Genomic DNA, 19,281 nt, shown 5'->3' with positions numbered 1-19,281 from the left:
TCGCCACGTCACTGGACTTTGCCTTCACTGAACCGAAAGCGTCTCTCCCGAACGAAAAATTCATTAGAATACCTATATAATGTTCCTACCGTGTCTGTGGTTCTCTATAGTGAGTTTATAGGGACCTTGTACCTTATAGGCTACCTTACTTAACGGTATTTTTTCGTCTCCTGTGGTATCACTATAGCATTCCTATAATATTACTATAGGGGCTAGGCGCGTGCCTGGTACTCAATAGTGAGTTTACAGTGACCTTATAGTATGTTATAGTATTTTATCTTCTATAGCACTACTATAATATTCCTATAACATTAACATTCCCACAGGGACTTAACTAGTGAGTTAAGCGTTGCTGTGTTTTTTGTATTTCTATGGTATCCTTCTAAATGTTAGGATTACTATAGTTTTTTTTCGTGAATGATCAGTCAAACGTCTCTCTCTCTCTCTCTCTCTCTCTCTCTCTCTCTCTCTCTCTCTCTCTCTCTCTCTCTCTCTCTCTCTCTCTCAAATACAGCAACAACGACCTCTGGCTGTGGCGACCGTACACTAAATTTAACTTGCTCCACACAGGCTTAAAGACTGCCTTGAAGTAGGCTTGCTTGTTTTACAGATGGTAAAGTGAGCAGCAGGGGTCCATGCAGTCCATCGCTTCCTTTGGCTACTGATGTAGCAGTAAATTGGAAATGTCGCTGTCCGCGGTGCTGAAACTCCCCGTCTCTCTCTCTCTGCACACCTGGACTGTCTTGCTCCCATGCTGCATTCCCCTCTTATGGGAATAATCCTTACGGAAAATTATTATAGTAATTCCTTGATAAACTCTACAAAGAAAAACCCCTATAAACTCAAAACTCCCTCTAGGAATATTTTAGTAATATTATAGCCTAGTGATGCCATAGGAGACTAAAAATACCACAAATTATGATAAGGTCATTGCAAATCACAGCAAAATCACAGCAAGTAGGCTTTGTCCTACCATTTATAGTTTATAGCCTATATTTATAGTGTTTCTGTTATAGTGACCTTATCGTAGCCTACGTTTACTTCCTATGGCATCTCTGTGATATTCATATATCTGTGCTTATTATTACTTGTGCTTTTGCAGTGATGTTTGTATATTTTCCCTCAAAAAAGTATTCTACGATGTAGTTCTTTTTCGTTCGGGTGTGATCATACAATTAGATTAGACAAAACTTCAATAATCCCCATGGGGAAATTGGGCTAAATGATTTATGTGATCATTCCCTAGAGCTGACCACAGATATTTATTTGTTGGTGACATCCTTCATGAAATTTACAACGACTCTAAAATATGATTAATAGTCTAAATCTTATCACTCAGGTAGCCTGTATGACGGGGATTTGAAAAAGATTTTAAGATTTTAAAAATATAAATTCCATGGCAACACAAATCCGTAATAATGTTAAAAGACCAGCAGACCACATATCGTTTATTCTATGACCTTATATCTTAATGCAAAATTGGATTCGATGCGAAATTATTATACTAGCATCATTCTTACCAGACAATATCAAATTTGTCACATTTATAAAAAAGTGAAATTCCTGAAATTTAATTTAACTTGAAATACACTATACATTGTAAATGTATTAAAACTCCACCACTGTTGACAAGTTTTAAAAAGGTAGTAGGCTATACATCTTTCTTTGGGGAAACCTAGAAATTGATGAAGAATAAAACTTTATGCATTATTAACCCAATGTGACCCATACCATATTTATTTTATTTTTATAGATTTTATAGGTATATATTTTTATCATGCATTGTTATTTTAATGAGGTTGTTTCTGTTGAAAAATCGATTTAATGATTAATAATAATAATTCATTATTAATAATAAATATTATAAATTCATATATATGTTGATTCTGAAACTGTTGTATGCCTTCCACTCTCTAAACACACACACGGACACACACACACACACACACACACACACACACACACACACACACACACACACACGCACACACACGCACACAGTCTTACTTAAGTAACTTTTGGGGTATTTACATAGACTTACATTCATTTCCTGGAGACTTACCCTAACCCTTAACCTAACCCTAACCCTAACCCTAACCCTAACCTTAACCTAACCCTAACCTTAACCACTGACCCAAAAATCAGCTTTTTACCAATTGGGGACACAGCTTTTGTCCCCAATTGCACAAGCCATCCCCAATCAACTGGTCTTAAGTCTGGTGTGTGTCCCTGAAAGTGACTAAAGTCATACCCACACACACACACACACACACACACACACACACGCACACACACGCACACACACACACACACACACACACACCAACAAATCGGCCGCGGATATACGTCATCAACGTGCGCCTCACACAAACCAGACTAGCGGGAATTTGTCAGTTGAGGAACAAAATCAGAGAAGTTTGCATTTAGGCAAAGAGAGTGAGTACTTTCAGTGAGGGCGGTCGCTTCCTACTCAGGTTGTGAATTTGTACTGTGGTCTGCTCCGACTCAAGTTGGGATAGCATGTTTATTTAGTCTGTTTTGTGTTAGGTAGTCTTTGTTTTGGGACAGCTAACGGTAGCTTTCACGTTAGCTAGCTAGTTTACGGTTATCTGTGTCACTTCCGTGTCTTCTAGCCCGGGTTAAATCTGTTCTTGTAGACAAAATTCGTCGTAAAGCCATATGCAGAACATTGAATTGACTGTGTTTGTGTTTTTTAATGTCACAGGTAGCAATAATTGACTGTGGTTGTTTTTTATTCGTCGCCCAGACAAAGTGTGTCACCATGACGCAGAGAAAGAGACTGTCCAACACACAGAACTCTTCTCAGAGCAAAGCAGCGTCGTTACCGCGGGTAAGAGATATGCAGTGTTGACAAATCTGTTCAGACACATGTTAGCTCTCCTGGATAGTATGTCACCTCAGATCAGCAAAATGAGGAATAGCTGAACTTCTCTAGAATTAAAATCACTTGAAATTATCCCAGATAGAAAATGTATAATCAATTTAACGTTACCCATCTTCCCTGGGACCCCTCAAATGGGGTTTCATCTGTACTTTGGGAATCCATGACATTAAGTTTAGAAACCCCTTTCATTTGTCTATCATCCTGTTCTGTAGCTCTACTCCCTGTCACTGCTAGTAACATACTCCATCCCTGTGACTTGAGTTACACCGGGATACCCACAGAAAAGTTAGCCTGATGGGGACCCAATAGTAAATTTATGGCAGCATGATGTCAGAATCATTAAATATTTTTCAGGGCCATACATTAATGCAATGCTAAATTCTGAAAAGGCATATGAAGATGTCATTTTCATAGTGATTGACATAGAGGTAACTCAAAACATATTAGTAATTTCAGTATGGAATTAACCTAGGTGGCCCATCTGGGTGACAACACACTGTGGGGAAACCCTGGTCATATTTTCTGATAATGGTTATGATAATGGGGTAGCGATAACACATTAATAAAGGTTTCTGAGTGTGTGTTTACATGTTTCAGCGCTCTGACACCTTGCAGGGTGAGGAAGAGGACGATGACATAACATTTACTCAGCCGAGTACATCACAGGTCCAGAGAGGACTGGAGAGGCTCACACCTGCACAGGTCGACCAAAAGGTAACACACACACACACACGTACTGTAGCATCGTTCAAATGAAAAAACTCATCTTGGTCTTTTATTTAATGCTTTATCACACACTTTGTCTGTCTGTCCTGTAGACAGCAGAGGTGGTGCAGTACTTTCTAGTGAGGGACCAAAAGAAGATTCCCATCCGCCGAGCAGGTATGAGCCACACACACACACACATAAAGATTGATCATGTGTATATTTTAATCTAATCCATTCCTCCTCTTTCTCTATCCTCTAGACATTGTGAAACATGTGGTGAAAGAGTACAGAAACATCTACCCTGAGATCATGAAGAGAGCAGCACGTACCTTTGAGCAGGTGTGTACAGACTGAGAGGATCAGGGGCAACCTTAGCATCTGCTAAAAAATGTCAGATTTAAAAGAAAAATCCTTCTCAACCACTCTCCCTCCCATCTTTGGCAGTCTTTTTGAATTCTCTCTTACGCCTAACACAATATCCCCCTATCTCTTTCTTTGTCTTTTTTCTTTTCCACTCTTTCGGGCAGGTATTCGGTCTTAAACTGGTTGAAATTGACACTAAAAATCATGTGTACATACTGATCAATAAGATGGAGACAGTTGAAGGAGCCCCACTGAGCAAGTGAGTATCTGTTTGGATCCATAACTATATGTGACTTTAAGTATCTGTTCTTAACGTTATTGCATTCATTTTGATGAATCATATCAAATGCTTGAAATGTTCAATTGAAGTGTATATCTTTTAGTGTCAGCACGATCTTCTGTGCATATTTGTCGGTATATTAATTAATCTTCTTGTTTTCCTGGTGTGTAAAAGCCCTAGCAATCCAAAGATGGGTCTGCTCTTTGTGATCCTGAGCATCGTTTTCATGAAAGGAGGCACTGTCAAAGAAAGTGAGTGATATGCCTTTCTGGATTACTCAAGCATCCATTCATCTGTCCATGTACGCATGTATTAACAGGGTGGCCGCGGGTCCTTAAAAAGTCTTAAAATGTCTTAAATAGACATTTACTAATAAAAGGCCTTAAAAAGTATTAAATTGTCTTAAATTCAGATTGGATGGGTCTTAAATATTTTTTAGTCACGTTGTCACCGCGAGAATTTCCGGTATGCGCGCAATGCCTGTTTTTTTTTGGATGTAGAGACAACGATAAAACATTTTCAGCCAATCAAACTAAAGTTCTACAAAGGATGGGGTGGGAGAATTCGGTAGTTCACTGATTCACTGCAGTGATGGCGTGTTGCTTGCTGAGGAACTGATTACAGAAGTCCAGAGGAACCCGGCGCTATTTGACAAAGACCATCGCCTCTAAAAATGTTGAAAAGAAACTTGACAAACCGGTCGGGAGCGGAAGAGTTTGGGATTAGCGGTAAGGCTGTTTACTGACTTGGAAGTTAGTTAAATCGATAACTTCTGGCATTATGGCATCATGTCTTGGCCAACCTGACCGCAAATGCGCTATTATCCCATGTTCAATATGACCGGGAGGTAACAACAGAGCCCTCCAGTAGCCTGTTGAAACCCGTTCAGCCACGGTGAAGTTACAGGTGTTTCTCTCAGCATGGGCTACAGGAGACTTTACTCTTTGATCCACAGTAGATGTGGTGTGCAGAGTCACCTACTGGTAAAGAAATGAATAGCTTCACTTGGTGGCCATTAGCTCTCAAATAAACAAAGCACAATAATGTAATGAAAGCGCCATAAAAGAGCATTATTATCTGCCATCTCCTCTCTCTTTTGCGGCAATTCATGAACCCAAATCGGCGGTGTCATTTACTTTAGAGAGCGAGTAAAATAAAAGCACGTCGGTAAAGTAATCATGCTCCATTTTTTCTCTGAATATTCTGCACCGACATCGTTATAGTGTGAACATTTGAGCAACAGCATATCGTTATAGTTATCTTTATAGTTGTCGCTCTAGGTGTGAATGGGCCTTAAATGTTCTGAGAATACTGTAATAATAAATATCATTTAGGACAACGATGATATTTTTTCTTTTCACATTAATAAACACATTTGGACAATGTTCTTAAACTCAACCAATTATTGTCATTTTACCTTAGTGTTCATTTTGAACTGATATCAATGTGTTTACTTGGAAAGAGTATATTTTCACTTTTGGTGTGTATTTCCATCGCAAGTTTGGTCTTAAATTTAATTTAAAGTGGTATTAAAAAGGTCTTAAAAAGTCTTAAATTTAACTTGTTTATACCTGTAGACACCCTGATTAATCCACCCATTCACTGAATCTTCATGTTGTCCTGATAATGAGGCTAAATTGCACATGTTAAGTACACCATGTGAAAAAATGTCTGGTCATGTCTTGTGCTTCAGACCTCATCTGGAATACGCTCAAGAAACTACGCGTTGACCCCGGGTAAGGCAGGAGTTTTTTGTATATTATGTGTGTATGTATGTAGTTTGCCCCAGATCATAAATGACTTGACATATTGGTCATATTTTTTATTTGTTCATATTGCCTGATGATGAGTTATTGTTGTGCTGTTCTCCAGAGAGAAACATGAAGAGTTTGGTGATGTTAAGCGGGTGGTCACAGACGAGTTTGTGCGTCAAAGGTGAGAACCCGTCTCAATTGTTTTTAAGTAGCTTCCTTTTCTTTTTCCCTCTCCCAGTTCCTTGCAAAGCAGATGGGTTGTTGGGTTGGTTAAATGGAGAAAACGTTCACTTTGTTGTGCACCCCTCCCCAACATCCTACTTTCTCCTCTCCCCTCCCCCAAGTCTGAAAGTGTGAATGTCTGGGCTATCCTGGCCCGTTCTCACAGCTTTCAACCCGATGGCTCAGTGTTCTAATGCAGCAGGTCTGTAATCAGAAGGTCCCAGGTTCAAGCCTTGCTGGGATCAATGTGTATAGTCGCTATGTAATACAAGTACTGTACTGGTGTGTTCAGAGCCAGTGTCTGTCAGACCATAGACTCTGGTTTATACCACACCACAGAGCAGCAGGACAGTGGAAGAGACCCAGACCACTACAGCAGAGTGGCTGGACCAGCACTGACTCCATACATTATTATTGTTATTTGCCTCTTTATGCTAACTTAGGTTATATATCGTCTGTGTCCTGCAGAGGCCTCATATCTCCACAGTCAATTCAGAATTGTGAAACACTGGCTAAGTTTTCAGTAGAGACCTATGCATTTTTGACATTTTACAATGGACTTTCTGTGGTTTGGTTTAGTCCCAGGGTCATAAAACATTTTCTACAGATGGGACACAATGACTGCTGTCAATTACAGTTAAGAAAATAGCAAGATTGGAGATACAAGGTTTCTGCAAGATATCAGTAGTATTATATTTCTACCATATAATGATGTAGCTAGTTGTATAGGATATTTTAGGCACTATATCTAAACATACAAGAACATGTATGCTGTATCTAGTGTAATGTTTGCCTCTTTTGAGGAGAACTCTCTTGTCAAAGGGTTTTCTGAAGAATGCTCCATACCGGATGACACGCTTCGTTTTCTACCTTATTGTGTGTGTGTGTGTGTGTGTGTGTCCAGATACCTGGAGTATGTGCGAATCCCCCACACAGAGCCGATTGAGTATGAATTCCGCTGGGGTCAACGCGCCGAATTGGAAGTGTCAAAAGTCAAAATCCTGGAGTTCATGGGTCAGGTAAGATCCACCCACCCACCTCAGTAGTGTGTGAACACACAGTATGCCTGCCTGCCAGTGTAAGTAATGGTGATTTGGTGTTTCTGTTATTTTCTCTGTCTCAGCTCCATGACCGGGACCCTCAGAGCTGGAGCCAGCAGTACAAAGAAGCCACCAACCCCAACTCCAACCCCAACTCCACCCAGGCCAGCACTAGTAGTCAGAGATAACCCCATGTTTACACGTTACATGCATGTTTTTTTGTTGTTGTTCTTTTTCCTTTCTTAATTTTATTTATTTATTTTGGGATGATGCTTGGAGGAAAGGAGAGAAGCCATCAACTCTGCTTTAACTATTTTTTTATTTTTTTTTAAGTGTGTTTTTGTGTCAGAGATGGAGGGGGTTTACTTCCCAGTTTAAGCCAACATATATATTTTCCTCTTTTTGGCAGTAAGTGAAGGAGTCATAGTCTACCGGATTTGCAGTTGTTAGTACCAAAACTAAAAAGGAATCAACTCAGAGTTGATTCCTTATATATTGATATGTCCCAGAGGGGATTAATTCATTAATTTGTTACAGAGATGGATATATTGTTGTATTCAAAAAGCACTGTAGCTTTGTTTGCCAGATGTGTCTGAATCAGGCCTGGGTCAATCAGTATTTGAGGAGCTGATTGCAGTGTCCAACCAGATCTGGAGCACCCGGGCCCAGTGCTCTACAGGATATGAAAGTCCCAGCTTCCGGCAGGTCTCTCTCTCTTCCCTGCCAGCGCCTGCACCCTTTTGTTTTGCTTAGCCTTTGTTTTATTTTTACTCCACAACACCCTACGCTACACTATCCACACACATCCACATGAACACTACTGATGTCATTGACTAACACACCTCATATCCGAAGTTACCCTGCAGTTTATTTTCTTTATTACAATAAATAATTTGTATTAATTGGCATTTGGTGTCTTTTCCCGTTTTTGTCATGGCCTAATGGGCCAGGTTATGACATTACTGTGTCAGGACAATATAGATGGTGTCACAGAAAATATAACAGTCTTTCAAATACGTTACTGTGGTGGAATCTTTCCAGTATTTATTGCATTGTCCTATGTGGCAAACTCCACCCATCAGTTACTCCAAGTAGATTACAACAGTCATTAAAAATTTGCAAAGATTGCCTGACTAAGGTCTGGTTTGTATGTTTTTATAATGTAAATAAAGTTGTTGACACTTTCCAGACTGTATGTTAGTGCTTGACCTCAGTTGAGCCTCATAAATTATTCATTCATCGTTTCTGTGCAGAGTTTAATAACAGTTAATTTCACACACAAACACAATGTCAGTTATGTTTTTTACTTTTATTGCCTGGACTTTAAGGTGACACAGTGTTATATTTTTTCAAGTTCAGAAAATAAAACCCTTTTATATAGATTTAAAAACATGAATGATTGCCTTTGTATTTTCCTTTGTTATTATTTCTCTCTCTCACTCTCATCGCTCTGTTAGACAGTCCTGAATAAGTGGCTGCACACTACAAAGCTGAAGACAGGCACAACCACACAGCAGCGTTACAACAGCAGTATGAGTCTGATGGCACACATGTTAAACCTGGATACAGTTTGAATTGATCACATGCAGAAACACAAGTTTATATCTGACTTGACACTGCAGACTACCACTGATAGTAAGAATTGAACGTGTGACATTAAAGGGATGGTTTGATATTGTGAATGTTGGTTTGCTAATTGTCAGGTGATGGTCACATAGTGGGGAATAAAGTACACTTACACATTCCTTTATGAAAATAATGTGATGTGTAATTGATCCCTCTGGGGAAATAGTCTTTTCTGTTGCTCCCTTCCACAGTGAGGTCAAAGGTCAGGGTCAGATACAGAGCAGCGCCCCTGGAGCTGGTAGGGATTCAGTGTATTGCTCAAACACTTAAGCAGGGCGGATGCTTGCTCACACTGGGCCTTGAACCTCGGTCCTGTGGGTGCAGGGTGCACTCCCTCCTCACTATGCCACCCTGCTGTCCCCCCAAAAGAATGATGGGTACTGAGGTACGCATTAGCTTCAGTGAGGAACGCTAACAGGCCATTTTTCAGCAAAATGGGGAAGCACACATAATGTAATAAGTGCCAGGTGAAGCAAACTAGCAGTACAGTTTTCAAATCGACCCTTTTAAGGAGCACCCATGACATCCAGACTGAAGGGCAGGCAAGGTGAACCTGATCAGAAGACAGCCGCACTGGATAGAGGTCCACAAACACCTTGTCAATATTATACACAATTAGCCAGTTAGCTTTGAAATATGAAGAGATATCATCTTCTAATATTTCCCAAAAAATGCTGACACATTGCACCACAAGACAACTATTAGTATTGCAACAGATTCCCTTTAGTTTGCCATTAAAATGACCCACATGAGGTAAGAACATGATGCTACATTGCACATACATGGCCTATATCTTCCTTGTGTGTAAGTGTGTGTATGTGTATAGGGTGCATAGAGTTATCATTATGTACATTTGTAATAACAGAGGCACGTGATGGTATTGGGCAGTTAGGGTGCCGACTTGTCCCTTGTAGTTTTACCCCAAAGGATTGTGGGTTCTGTAGTTTGCAAAGTCCAAATAGAGCTCTTTCTCTCATAAGTCTCACTCTGATTGGTTGACCACGTCAAAGCATTGCTACACATGAACTCCAGGTTGTCTCTCCTCATTGGTTTGTATCGCTGTGACAAATACTGTACAACACCCACCCAAAAACCTTCTCACCAGAGTCTAACCTTTGGATACTCTTATAATGCCCTTTGGTGAGTGAAGAAATAACTGATCAGACGTAACATTACATGACACAAAGTGACCCAAATTGACACGACATCAAGTAAGAGCTGGTTGTCAATAACTGTAGATTGGCAGCTGCATTAGTAAAGGTAGGGGAGAGGAAATAAAAAAAGGACAGAACAAAGAAAGGAGGGAGTAAAAGGATGAAGGCAGGAAGAAAGGAAGCATTCCAGAGTATCCAAATAGTGATACTGGTAATCTGGCCAGTGTTCAGCAACAGTGGTTCAGTTTTCACAGAAAAGGATTTTTGGACAGAGGCATTTGGACAGAGTCCTGCATTATAAAGTGCATTACAACAGAAATAGGCTGCCATCTGAGAAATGTCTCTTTTTCATTTATCACAAACCAAGTTCTCCATTTCACAACAACGACCACAACAACAACAGTGATCACTAAGATTATTTAATTAAAGAAAAAAAAAACAAAAAAAAAAACTAGGCCCCTTTCCATGAAGGCAGATGGAAAGGAAGCCTTCTCCCTGTCTTGTCTCCTCTAGATGTGCTCTGGGACGGTCTCTAATGCCTCCTCTGTGTCTCTGTCCACGTCCACGTTCTGAAAGAGACACTAGTGATGACAAGCTGTTCACAATGTGTGTGTGTGTGTGTGTGTGTGTGTGTATGGCACATACTAACATTAATATAAGCGTGGAGAATGTCAAGACACTTTTAAAGAGAGAGAGCATTTTCAGTTTTCAGAGAAAAATCTTTTCCTAGGCTAAATCTAGCCTTCTGCAGCAACCTACTGACCAGCACATACTGCACAACATGTGATCAGACATGCTGACTGATTTAAGGTCATTAGCCAATTTCTGTGCCAATTTAAGATGTTTGGGCTATTAATTAGGAGGACAAGGTTGACCATGGTGAAGACGGCCAGATTTCAAACAATAGTCAGTTAGTTAGTCAGTTACCCAGAGATATACTGTACAAAATAAACTGTGGTTACACCTCATGGTTCTTAGGTATATGCAGTGTAAATGTCAAATTTTGATATTGGTCTCATTTGCTTATTATATACATATTATAGCATATGATGTGTGTCTGTGTGCTGAATGAATGCTTTTGAGTGAGTGTGCAGAACGTCTGTATCCCAGTGCTCAGGGTTCGTATCGCTACTCACAACTGGTTTGTCCCTGTGTGTGTTGACAGCTTCAATGTTGAGGAAGACAGACTCCACTTTACATCCTGAGAGACAAGGAGAAAGAAACAGAGACAGGTTATGATGTATGTGTGCGATAAAGAGATGGAAAGATTCAGAGTTATAGTGCAACTGACATGAAAGGGAGGTCATCATTATGTGACAAGATGAAGGGGAAACGGAGAGACTGACCGTAGGCGACTGGTGTGAGTTTCAGAACCGTGTGGAGAGGACACTTCAGGTAGGGCAGCTCATCTGACACAGACAGAGAGAGAGAGAGAGAGAGAAACAGAGAGAGAGAGAGAGAGAGACACACAGGCAATATTTGTTTTTTTCCAAAATGGTACATATGCATTTTGAGAAAACCATCATCAAATAGTAATTATCCTATTTTGTAAGCAGCTTCTTCTGAGAGCTACCAAACTTCAACAGTATATCCTCACGAGTCTCATTTTCATATCAAGTTATGTGACAAAGCGAAGATAAAGCATCTGAGATCTAAGGCTCATTCATATCAATCAATGTGGTAGAGGAAGGAGGCTTGGATGTATTCTTCTCACTTGCACTCTTGTCCAGGAAGTAGGCCAGCAGACACCTCATGACGGCCTGGTGACAGATGACTAAAACGTTCTCCTGCCTCTCCAGCTCCATGATGACCGGCTCCAGACGCTGGACAAGGTCCTCGTAGGACTGGTACACACACACACACACACACACACATTGGCACAGAGATATGTTAAACTGTGCACACACACATGCATGCGCACACATACTTACAAACAATTCAATTCAACATTATTGTCATTCCACCTTAAACAAATGCACAGTGAAACAACACTTACAGGACCAACAGTACAAAGCAGTGCAGCAAGAGGTAGGGCGGCTCATAGTCAACGTAGTATTACAGTATTTACAGGATCACAGTTATTGAAGTGACTGGTGCATAGTAATGGTAGGGGGTAACGTTCAGTAAAGTTCACCACAGTGTATTTGTAAGAGTCCTGTTCTGCATCCTTATGGCTTGGGGCTGAAAACTGTTCCTGTTTGTTGGTGCAGGATCAAAAACTGCGGTACCGTTTTCCTGATAGCAAGGGAGCAAACAGTCCGTGGTTGGGTTGTTTGGTTGCTGAAGATACTGCGGGTCTTCCTCTCACACTGAGCACCCAGTGATGAAGTGGACCGTTTCCACCACCTCCTGTAAGGTAGTGCAGTCCGAGGCCTTACCGTTCCCAAATTATCCCATACCATTCCCATATGATGCAGCAAGGGAGTATGCTATCTACTGTACGGGTTAACTAGTTTGCAGACTTCACAGGTAGTGAAGATGCTGCTGTACCTTTGCAACCAGTGAAAAGGTTTTACAGCTCCATCCCTTGGTAATGTAAGAAGGAACCTGAAGGTGTTGACGCTCTCCATTGCGATCCCGTCGATGTGCACTGGGGCGCGGTCAGTTTGTAGTTTGCTGAAGTCAAATTTTGGCTCGTTTGTCTTGTCAGTGTCGAGGGATAAATTGTCTGTGCACCACGCTTCATGATGTTTCACCTCCTCCCTGCTCCCTGTACGCTGACTCAGCCTGTGATTAGGCCCACCACTGGGGTGTCATCAGCAAACTTAATGATAGTGCTGGAGTCCTGCCTGGCAACACAGTTGTGGGTGAAGAGAGTACAGCGTTGAGTCCAGTACACAACCCTGTTCAAATTTAGTGTGTGTGAGGTGTGGTGTCCCATCCTGACAGCCTGAGGCCTGTTGGTCAGGAACTCTAACATCCAGTGGGTTCAGAGACCAGTTTCTATGATGTGATGGTGTTGAATGCTGACCTGTAGTCGATAAACAGCATTATTGCATTCATGTTCTTTCTTCCAGATGGGACAAGGCCGAGAAATTTTAGATTCTGTAGATCTGTGGGGACGGTATGAAATTTGGTGATGGTCCAGTGTGTCTGGCCTTGATGTGGGTCGATGCCCAACCTCTCACAGCACCACATGATTACTGGAGCGAGTGCAATAGTCATTGAGGCACGTAATTATATTTTTATTGGGTGGCTGTCTTAAAGCAGATGGGGACAACCACCTGGGTTCCGGGACATGTTGACAATGACTGAGCGCTCTGAGTGTGCGGCTGGGATGTCAGCTTTTTGTGTTAACCCTTTTCACGGTTCTTCGCACTTCGTCTAGGTGAGCACCTCGTCTCCTGGAGGAGCCTGGCACTGTGTTGCAGGACTCAGAGCACACACAGAAGTTGTTGAGCTCACCTGTAAAGAAGGCATTACTGTCACAAGCGCAGGTGTTCTTACTCTTGTAGTCAGTGGTGATCTGGATCCCATTCCACATGAGTCTGAGATTGCTGGCTTTGGAGTTTTCGAGCATATGTGGTTTTTGCCCTCTCCGTGTTGTCGTTGAGGTTTCTCCTTATTGGATGAAGACAACGCTGATGATGGCTTATTGCTGAAACGCGTCCGTCGTTTGTGCTCTATAGCTGCCCATTAAAATATATGATATAAGGACATTAAGAGTGCTGGCTTTTCTTTCTTCATGTATTAATCTTTGGCCGTGCACCTAAGGAGGATTTTCTTGACCGAGTTGTGCTCGCATTTGGCGGAGTTTCTCCTTATTGGCCCAGCATTGTTGGATCTAGAAGCTGAGTTATTTGCTTACAGCAGGAAGCGGACCTCCCCTTTCATCCATGGAATCGGGGAGCGTCTGGATGACTGTCTTTACAACGACATCTTTAACACATTTGCTGATGTATCCAGTGACAGTTGAAGTGTATTCTTCAATGTTGGTGTAAGATCCTTGTGTGCCTGCCTCTTTGAACATATTCCAGTTGGTGCATTCAAAGAAGGCCTGAAGAGATGATTCTGCCCCATCAAGCCACAGTTTATTAAGTCTGAAAACCAGTTTGACATGTCTTTTATTGACTTGTCTGTAAATGGGGATCAGGAAAACAGAGATGTGGTCAAGATAGTCCTAATGGAGGTGTGGGATGGCTTCTTTTGTAGGACAAGATTTAGGGAGAACTGCTGAAAAGTTTGTTCCATGTCTCCCTCGATGATAAAAAAAAAACACCCTTGGGGGGCACTGCCTGTTTTTCTAATTGCTCCACAGAGAAATTTGAGTGCCTCTTTAGTATTAGTACTCAGGGCTTTGTACACTGCTATGATGATAATGACGGTGACTTCACTTGGCAGTTCAAAGACAACAGAGACAACATTTTATCATGAGGAAATCTGATTCAGTTTCATGATGCGAGCTGCGTTTGTGTTGCATGCTTTGTTTATGTAAATACTCAGGCTGCTGTCTCTGGTCTTACACAATGCTTTGTTTCTGCAGACTAGGAAATTAGCGTATCCATCAATCCTGTATCCTGGATGGAGCTGTCCAGATTGTTTTATGCATGTACACACACATTTATATGCTGGGACATACAGATAGCTACACTCATGCTCAAACACTTATATCACTGCATGCTCATATGTACTAAGGAGTATACTAATTTCTGTAGTTGCACATTTGTAGAACCTATATGATGAAGACCTTTAGTATAATGCAGTGAAGGATAAAGTTTGAAAGCCTTTGCTTAACACACATGGTGAAAACAATCTCGTTCCTCACCTCTCCTTTGGGGTAGCGGTAGCGGTACTTGTCTTGGTCCCTCAGTGCAAACTCCTCTGGGTAATTGTCTTGGATCTCCTCATACGTCATGTCTTCACAAACCCCCTGAGACAGCAAAGACAGTGAGAGTCAAAAACACACAAACTGCAGAGGAGAACTGAAAACTTTGAAGTGTAACCCCCCGCTCCTCTCTCTCTTTCCCTCACACACACAAATGCCTCCCTACACACACATAAAAAGACAACACAGTCTAAAAAAATGTGTGAAATGAGGACAAACTCTGAACTGCAGAGTATGTGCTGTGGACACAGATAATATGATGATTATTCATTCCTCCACCACAAAAGGATTATGTGACAATAGCACAAATTGGGCACACCATTTTCACCTGTTTGTCATGTGAGAAAGTTAGCTAACGGTTACATTTAGGCAAGCAAAGCAACTTCGGTGAAGGTTAGGGTAAACTTTTGGTCATGGCTAAATAAGAAAAACCTTTGCTGAAAATGAAAACTTCATTCATGGTATAAAACTTCGAACGAATCCCAGTCACTGGAGTTGAAGGGAAATGCATCCGCCCATCCATACCCTTTACATTCCATCGCACTATTTCAATGTCAAACTACTGCATGTTTCTCATCGTGTCTCATTTATATACATAATCCTTTCGTGGTGGGGAAATGTATTTCTCTCATGTTCTTTGCTTTTAAGACATCGTGCTCATTTCACAAAGTAACGGCACTCACAGCGTCTATCTCATTGAGGGCCTTCCACTGTTCATACGGGACTCCCAGGGCCTCTGCAGTCTGGATGGTCCTCTTCATGTGGCTGGTCCACACCTTCAGGTCACTGATACACTGGCCACGCATGTACGCACCCAGAGCACTGGCAAACTGACAGACAGACAGACAGACAGACAGAGACAGACAGAGACAGACAGACAGACAGACAGACAGACAGACAGACAGACAGACAGACAGTGAGGACAGTGTTGTTAGAAAGGTAGAGAGATACATACATAAAGAACAATATGACTCCAAAAGACATGGATATGGACACATACAACCAGGGGGATACATACACCCACCTGAAAACACACACACACACACACACACACACACGTACACAGTCCCAGACTCCTAACCTTGCTCCCGCGAGGCGACAGCCCTGAATCTCCCCCGATGCGTCCCACCAGGTTGAGTTCGCTCTCTCCGTGGCGGCTCAGGTAGATGGAGCGCGGTGTGACGTGGATGTTCATCAGGTAGTAGACTATCCTGCTCTGGATGTGGTCCTGCACCCGGTTCACCAGGTATCTACTGCCCACGTTGAAGATCTTGATGTAGGACAAGTTCCTGCATGGAGAAAACAGAGTGTGAGAGAGGGGAAGCAAGCAGAAAAATGTGTATTTTATACAGGCAGAACTATAGCTGACAAGTTGTAAGCCGCGTTGGGTAAGTTTGAAGATAAAAGCTCCCCCTCTCTCCTTTCTCCTCTACACACCCAGCCAGTAGCAATGAGCAACAGGTGATGGACAGACTGAAGGCCTCCTGCTCCAGAGTCGACCTCAATTGGTCAGAGACCCAAGCCAAAAAAATTACTTTGAAAGCAAATAGCAGAGCAATGACACTATCAATACTGCAGAGATTCTCAACTTATAAAACCAACAGTTTCTGTGCTGTTTTTGACTGGGAACTGATCTTTTCCCCACACATAAATCTGACACATTTTGTGTTTAGATAATGTCAGATTGGTATTGTGGATGTTGTCACCTGTCCTTGTCGTCATCCAGTGGGACATAGGTCATCTTATAACAGTCAATCCTCTTCAGGAAGTCAGCCACCACCTCCTCCTTGTCACAGTCCACATAGTCAGGACTGCTCAGCTTCACTTGCTATGTGTGGAGAGAGAGAGGGGGAGAGAGAGAGAGAGAGAGAGAGAGAGAGAGAGAGAGAGAGAGAGAGAGAGAGAGAACACACATTAGCTGGCTGTCTGGCAACAGTAACCAACCCCTAATTAAGAGCCTTGACTACAGACTGTGAACACAACCTGGCTATAGAACGATGCAGAGGGGAAAGGGGTTTAGTGCAGCATATGCTAACTTGTCATGTTGATGCTTTGGTCATATTGTTCTTTGCTTTGATGCCATGAAGTGAAGTGAACTGAAGAGAGAACATGGAAAAGAGTGAAGAACAGGAAAAACAGAGCAAGGGAGGCGTTCACCATATGTGCAGACAGTCTTGTTAGCCCTGGGGCTTTGGAAAAATATTGGTCTCGGGACACACGTGACTTGGCAATATCTGAACTGCGCTCCTCTGACGTACACAGTTACTACGCTGCCGCTTTCTCATCGGTTCAGTCTGCTCCACCAGTAATAAGAAACACACTGGCTCAAAACAGCTCTTGGCTCAAAGTAGCCGTCTTGCAGTGATCTTGGAACCACAACTTCCTGACAAACATACACACACACACACACGCTTACTGTAATATTCTCCGCAATGATTTCAGGATCGTCACATATCGACTCGACAAAGAAAACCTGCAGAGGGAGGAAAAAGGGGGAGAAGAAATGATACCACAGTTGGGATGCATTGTCAATCTCAGGTTTCTGTTTGTAAAGGGAAAAAAGAACAAACACACTGACCTTGTATCCGTTTTCCTTGGCGAAGCCGAGGATGACCTCTCTGCGCTCTGGGGTGGTGTTGGTGGCATCAAACACCTTACAGGGGACATAAATAAGATTAGTAACAATGACTAATGACTATGATACCATGCACCAATGTTTCTTAAACTGTGTCAGAACCCCAAAAATGGTTTCCTGCTATACAGTAGGGTATATTACACAGCTGCTGCAACTATGAATGGAAAGAAAACCACCACAGAAATTAGAATCATCGATAAAGCAACAGAGTAATAAAGGATTTGATGTTAGTTTTCACTCACCGCCACCTGACCGGGCTCTCTGGTGAAGTAGTGGCACACATCTTTCAGGGCAGCGATGGCACAGGCCCTGTGCACAGAACAAGCCAAATAACACACAGTTCAGCAGCAGCACAATTTCTGGATTATATATTTAAAAAAAAACACAGTCTGATTTGGTTTACAGTTCAACAACACACTGATCAGTTCATACTTTTTGATTGGTTTATATTCCAAGAAGATGAGACAACATGTCAAGTCATACACTGTTCCGACAAGTCACCGTGTGATTGGTTCGTACTTGCGTATCTTCATGGCCTCCTCATTGTCGGGTCTGAAGAACTCGTAGCTGTTGTAGGAGCGCGTGGCGTCTCTCCTGTACTGCCCAACATTGAACACTGTTACAGGAAGAGGAAGTGATGTCAGAGAAGTCTTCGAAGCCGTCATCGTAGTAACATGTTTGCTGATGACGCCACGTTACATTTCAAAGATCGTTCTTTGATTGATGATCTCTTCTCATGCTTTAGTGTGACTCTAAGATTGTGTTTAAGAGATCATTCATGAGTGCATGTGCCTAGTTTCTAAAACAACACTTGGATCTCTTTCTCAACTTGATCTTAACATTTTTAGTTGTGTTTAGACTTATACATTTAGACTTTTTTTAGACTTATAAATGTGACAGCAAGCCAATAAAGCGACACACGCAACTTCCATTAAAAAGTTATAAACTAGTCCAAACTAGATGAAGGCTTTTCATATGTTGCAACACTTTAGGCATTTTATCATCTCTACACCTACGCAGTGACAGCTCTCTCAGACTTCTGCATGCCCAGTCAGGGGAGCTGGCGGCTTTTTCATGTCAGGTCAAGGTCTGTGACAACACTCATGTGGAGTTCTCCCTATGCACATACATTCACCACAGTGCCGTGGGACACTATCCAACTTAATCACAATACTTGAGAAAATGATTGCCTGTTGTTGAGGAGAAGCTAATTATTAACAGGACGTTAAAGGAAAAATGTATCTTAGCTCTGAATCTTCACACCTTAGCTGCAAATTTTCACAAAACGTCCACAGTTCTCTTCGCATATTTAGATTTTATACCTTTACTGTAAGATCAAATATCATTGTACTTAAAACATTTCTGCCACTGAGGACCCAAAAGTGAGTCTAAACATAAGACTAAATGTGAGTGTGATCGCAGGTTTTTGTGTGAGCGCGAGTCCCGGTGAAATGTGAGTTTCGGTGTGTTTCTGTAATGGCGTGCGGTACCTTTGGTGGGAACCCCGATCCAGTTGAGGTATCTGGTGAGCTTCTTAGAGATGTAGGTTTTCCCTCTGGCCGGGAGTCCCACCATCACTATCATGGTGGGGGAGTTGGTGAACTGCGGCACCGACGCTGAAACACACACAAGACAGAGAGAGAGAGAGAGAGAGAGAGAGAGAGAAGTATTACAATTACTGTTAAAGTGGTAATCTGTGAGATCTTTGTTTTTTTTTGTTTTTTTGGTGTCTGTTCAGTCATGGTGGCTATCGCTGCTCATGCTAACTA

At 41.9% G+C, this 19,281-nt stretch overlaps 2 protein-coding genes across 4 annotated transcripts in view; one reads left to right on the top strand and one right to left on the bottom strand.

Annotated features, from left to right (window-relative positions):
* The first annotated feature begins 2,363 nt into the window (after positions 1-2,363).
* Positions 2,364-8,180, top strand: ndnl2 (necdin-like 2). Of its 2 annotated transcripts, none has more exons than XM_071915719.2 (11): positions 2,364-2,436; positions 2,726-2,851; positions 3,503-3,619; positions 3,724-3,787; positions 3,873-3,952; positions 4,141-4,235; positions 4,431-4,507; positions 5,950-5,992; positions 6,129-6,191; positions 7,137-7,251; positions 7,356-8,180. In XM_071915719.2, the coding sequence occupies exons 2-11, from the start codon at positions 2,783-2,785 to the stop codon at positions 7,458-7,460; spliced, it is 828 nt and encodes a 275-aa protein (XP_071771820.1). In that variant the 5' UTR covers positions 2,364-2,436; positions 2,726-2,782; the 3' UTR covers positions 7,461-8,180. The 2 variants fall into 2 exon arrangements, with proteins under 2 accessions (XP_071771820.1, XP_071771821.1); XM_071915720.2 differs by having other exon boundaries at positions 2,366-2,436; positions 2,768-2,851.
* A 382-nt stretch (positions 8,181-8,562) lies between these two features.
* LOC139924619 (6-phosphofructo-2-kinase/fructose-2,6-bisphosphatase) overlaps positions 8,563-19,281 on the bottom strand; it is a 13,480-nt gene continuing 2,761 nt past the window's right edge. For both annotated transcript variants that reach the window (XM_071915713.2, XM_071915710.2), the window contains exons 2-14: positions 19,003-19,128; positions 18,032-18,128; positions 17,755-17,821; positions 17,456-17,530; positions 17,294-17,350; positions 16,584-16,705; positions 15,959-16,166; positions 15,561-15,707; positions 14,818-14,922; positions 11,767-11,896; positions 11,399-11,461; positions 11,189-11,253; positions 8,563-10,621 (exon numbers count right to left, since the gene is read on the bottom strand). In XM_071915713.2, the coding sequence (XP_071771814.2) occupies positions 10,562-10,621; positions 11,189-11,253; positions 11,399-11,461; positions 11,767-11,896; positions 14,818-14,922; positions 15,561-15,707; positions 15,959-16,166; positions 16,584-16,705; positions 17,294-17,350; positions 17,456-17,530; positions 17,755-17,821; positions 18,032-18,128; positions 19,003-19,128 (1,322 nt within the window). In that variant the 3' untranslated portion in view covers positions 8,563-10,561. The remainder of the gene's footprint in view (positions 10,622-11,188; positions 11,254-11,398; positions 11,462-11,766; positions 11,897-14,817; positions 14,923-15,560; positions 15,708-15,958; positions 16,167-16,583; positions 16,706-17,293; positions 17,351-17,455; positions 17,531-17,754; positions 17,822-18,031; positions 18,129-19,002; positions 19,129-19,281) is intronic.

The sequence above is a fragment of the Centroberyx gerrardi genome, chromosome 14 (assembly GCF_048128805.1).
Source record: "Centroberyx gerrardi isolate f3 chromosome 14, fCenGer3.hap1.cur.20231027, whole genome shotgun sequence".
Taxonomy (NCBI): Eukaryota; Metazoa; Chordata; class Actinopteri; order Beryciformes; family Berycidae; genus Centroberyx; species Centroberyx gerrardi.
This window is presented reverse-complemented; position numbering and strand designations above follow the sequence as displayed.

Coding starts and splice junctions, on each gene's coding strand:
- ndnl2 (XM_071915719.2), top strand. CDS start 2,783: ATGACGCAGAGAAAGAGACTGTCCAACACACAGAACTCTTCTCAGAGC. Junction 3,788..3,872: donor GATTCCCATCCGCCGAGCAG/GTATGAGCCACA, acceptor TCTATCCTCTAG/ACATTGTGAAACATGTGGTG. Junction 7,252..7,355: donor TCCTGGAGTTCATGGGTCAG/GTAAGATCCACC, acceptor TCTCTGTCTCAG/CTCCATGACCGGGACCCTCA.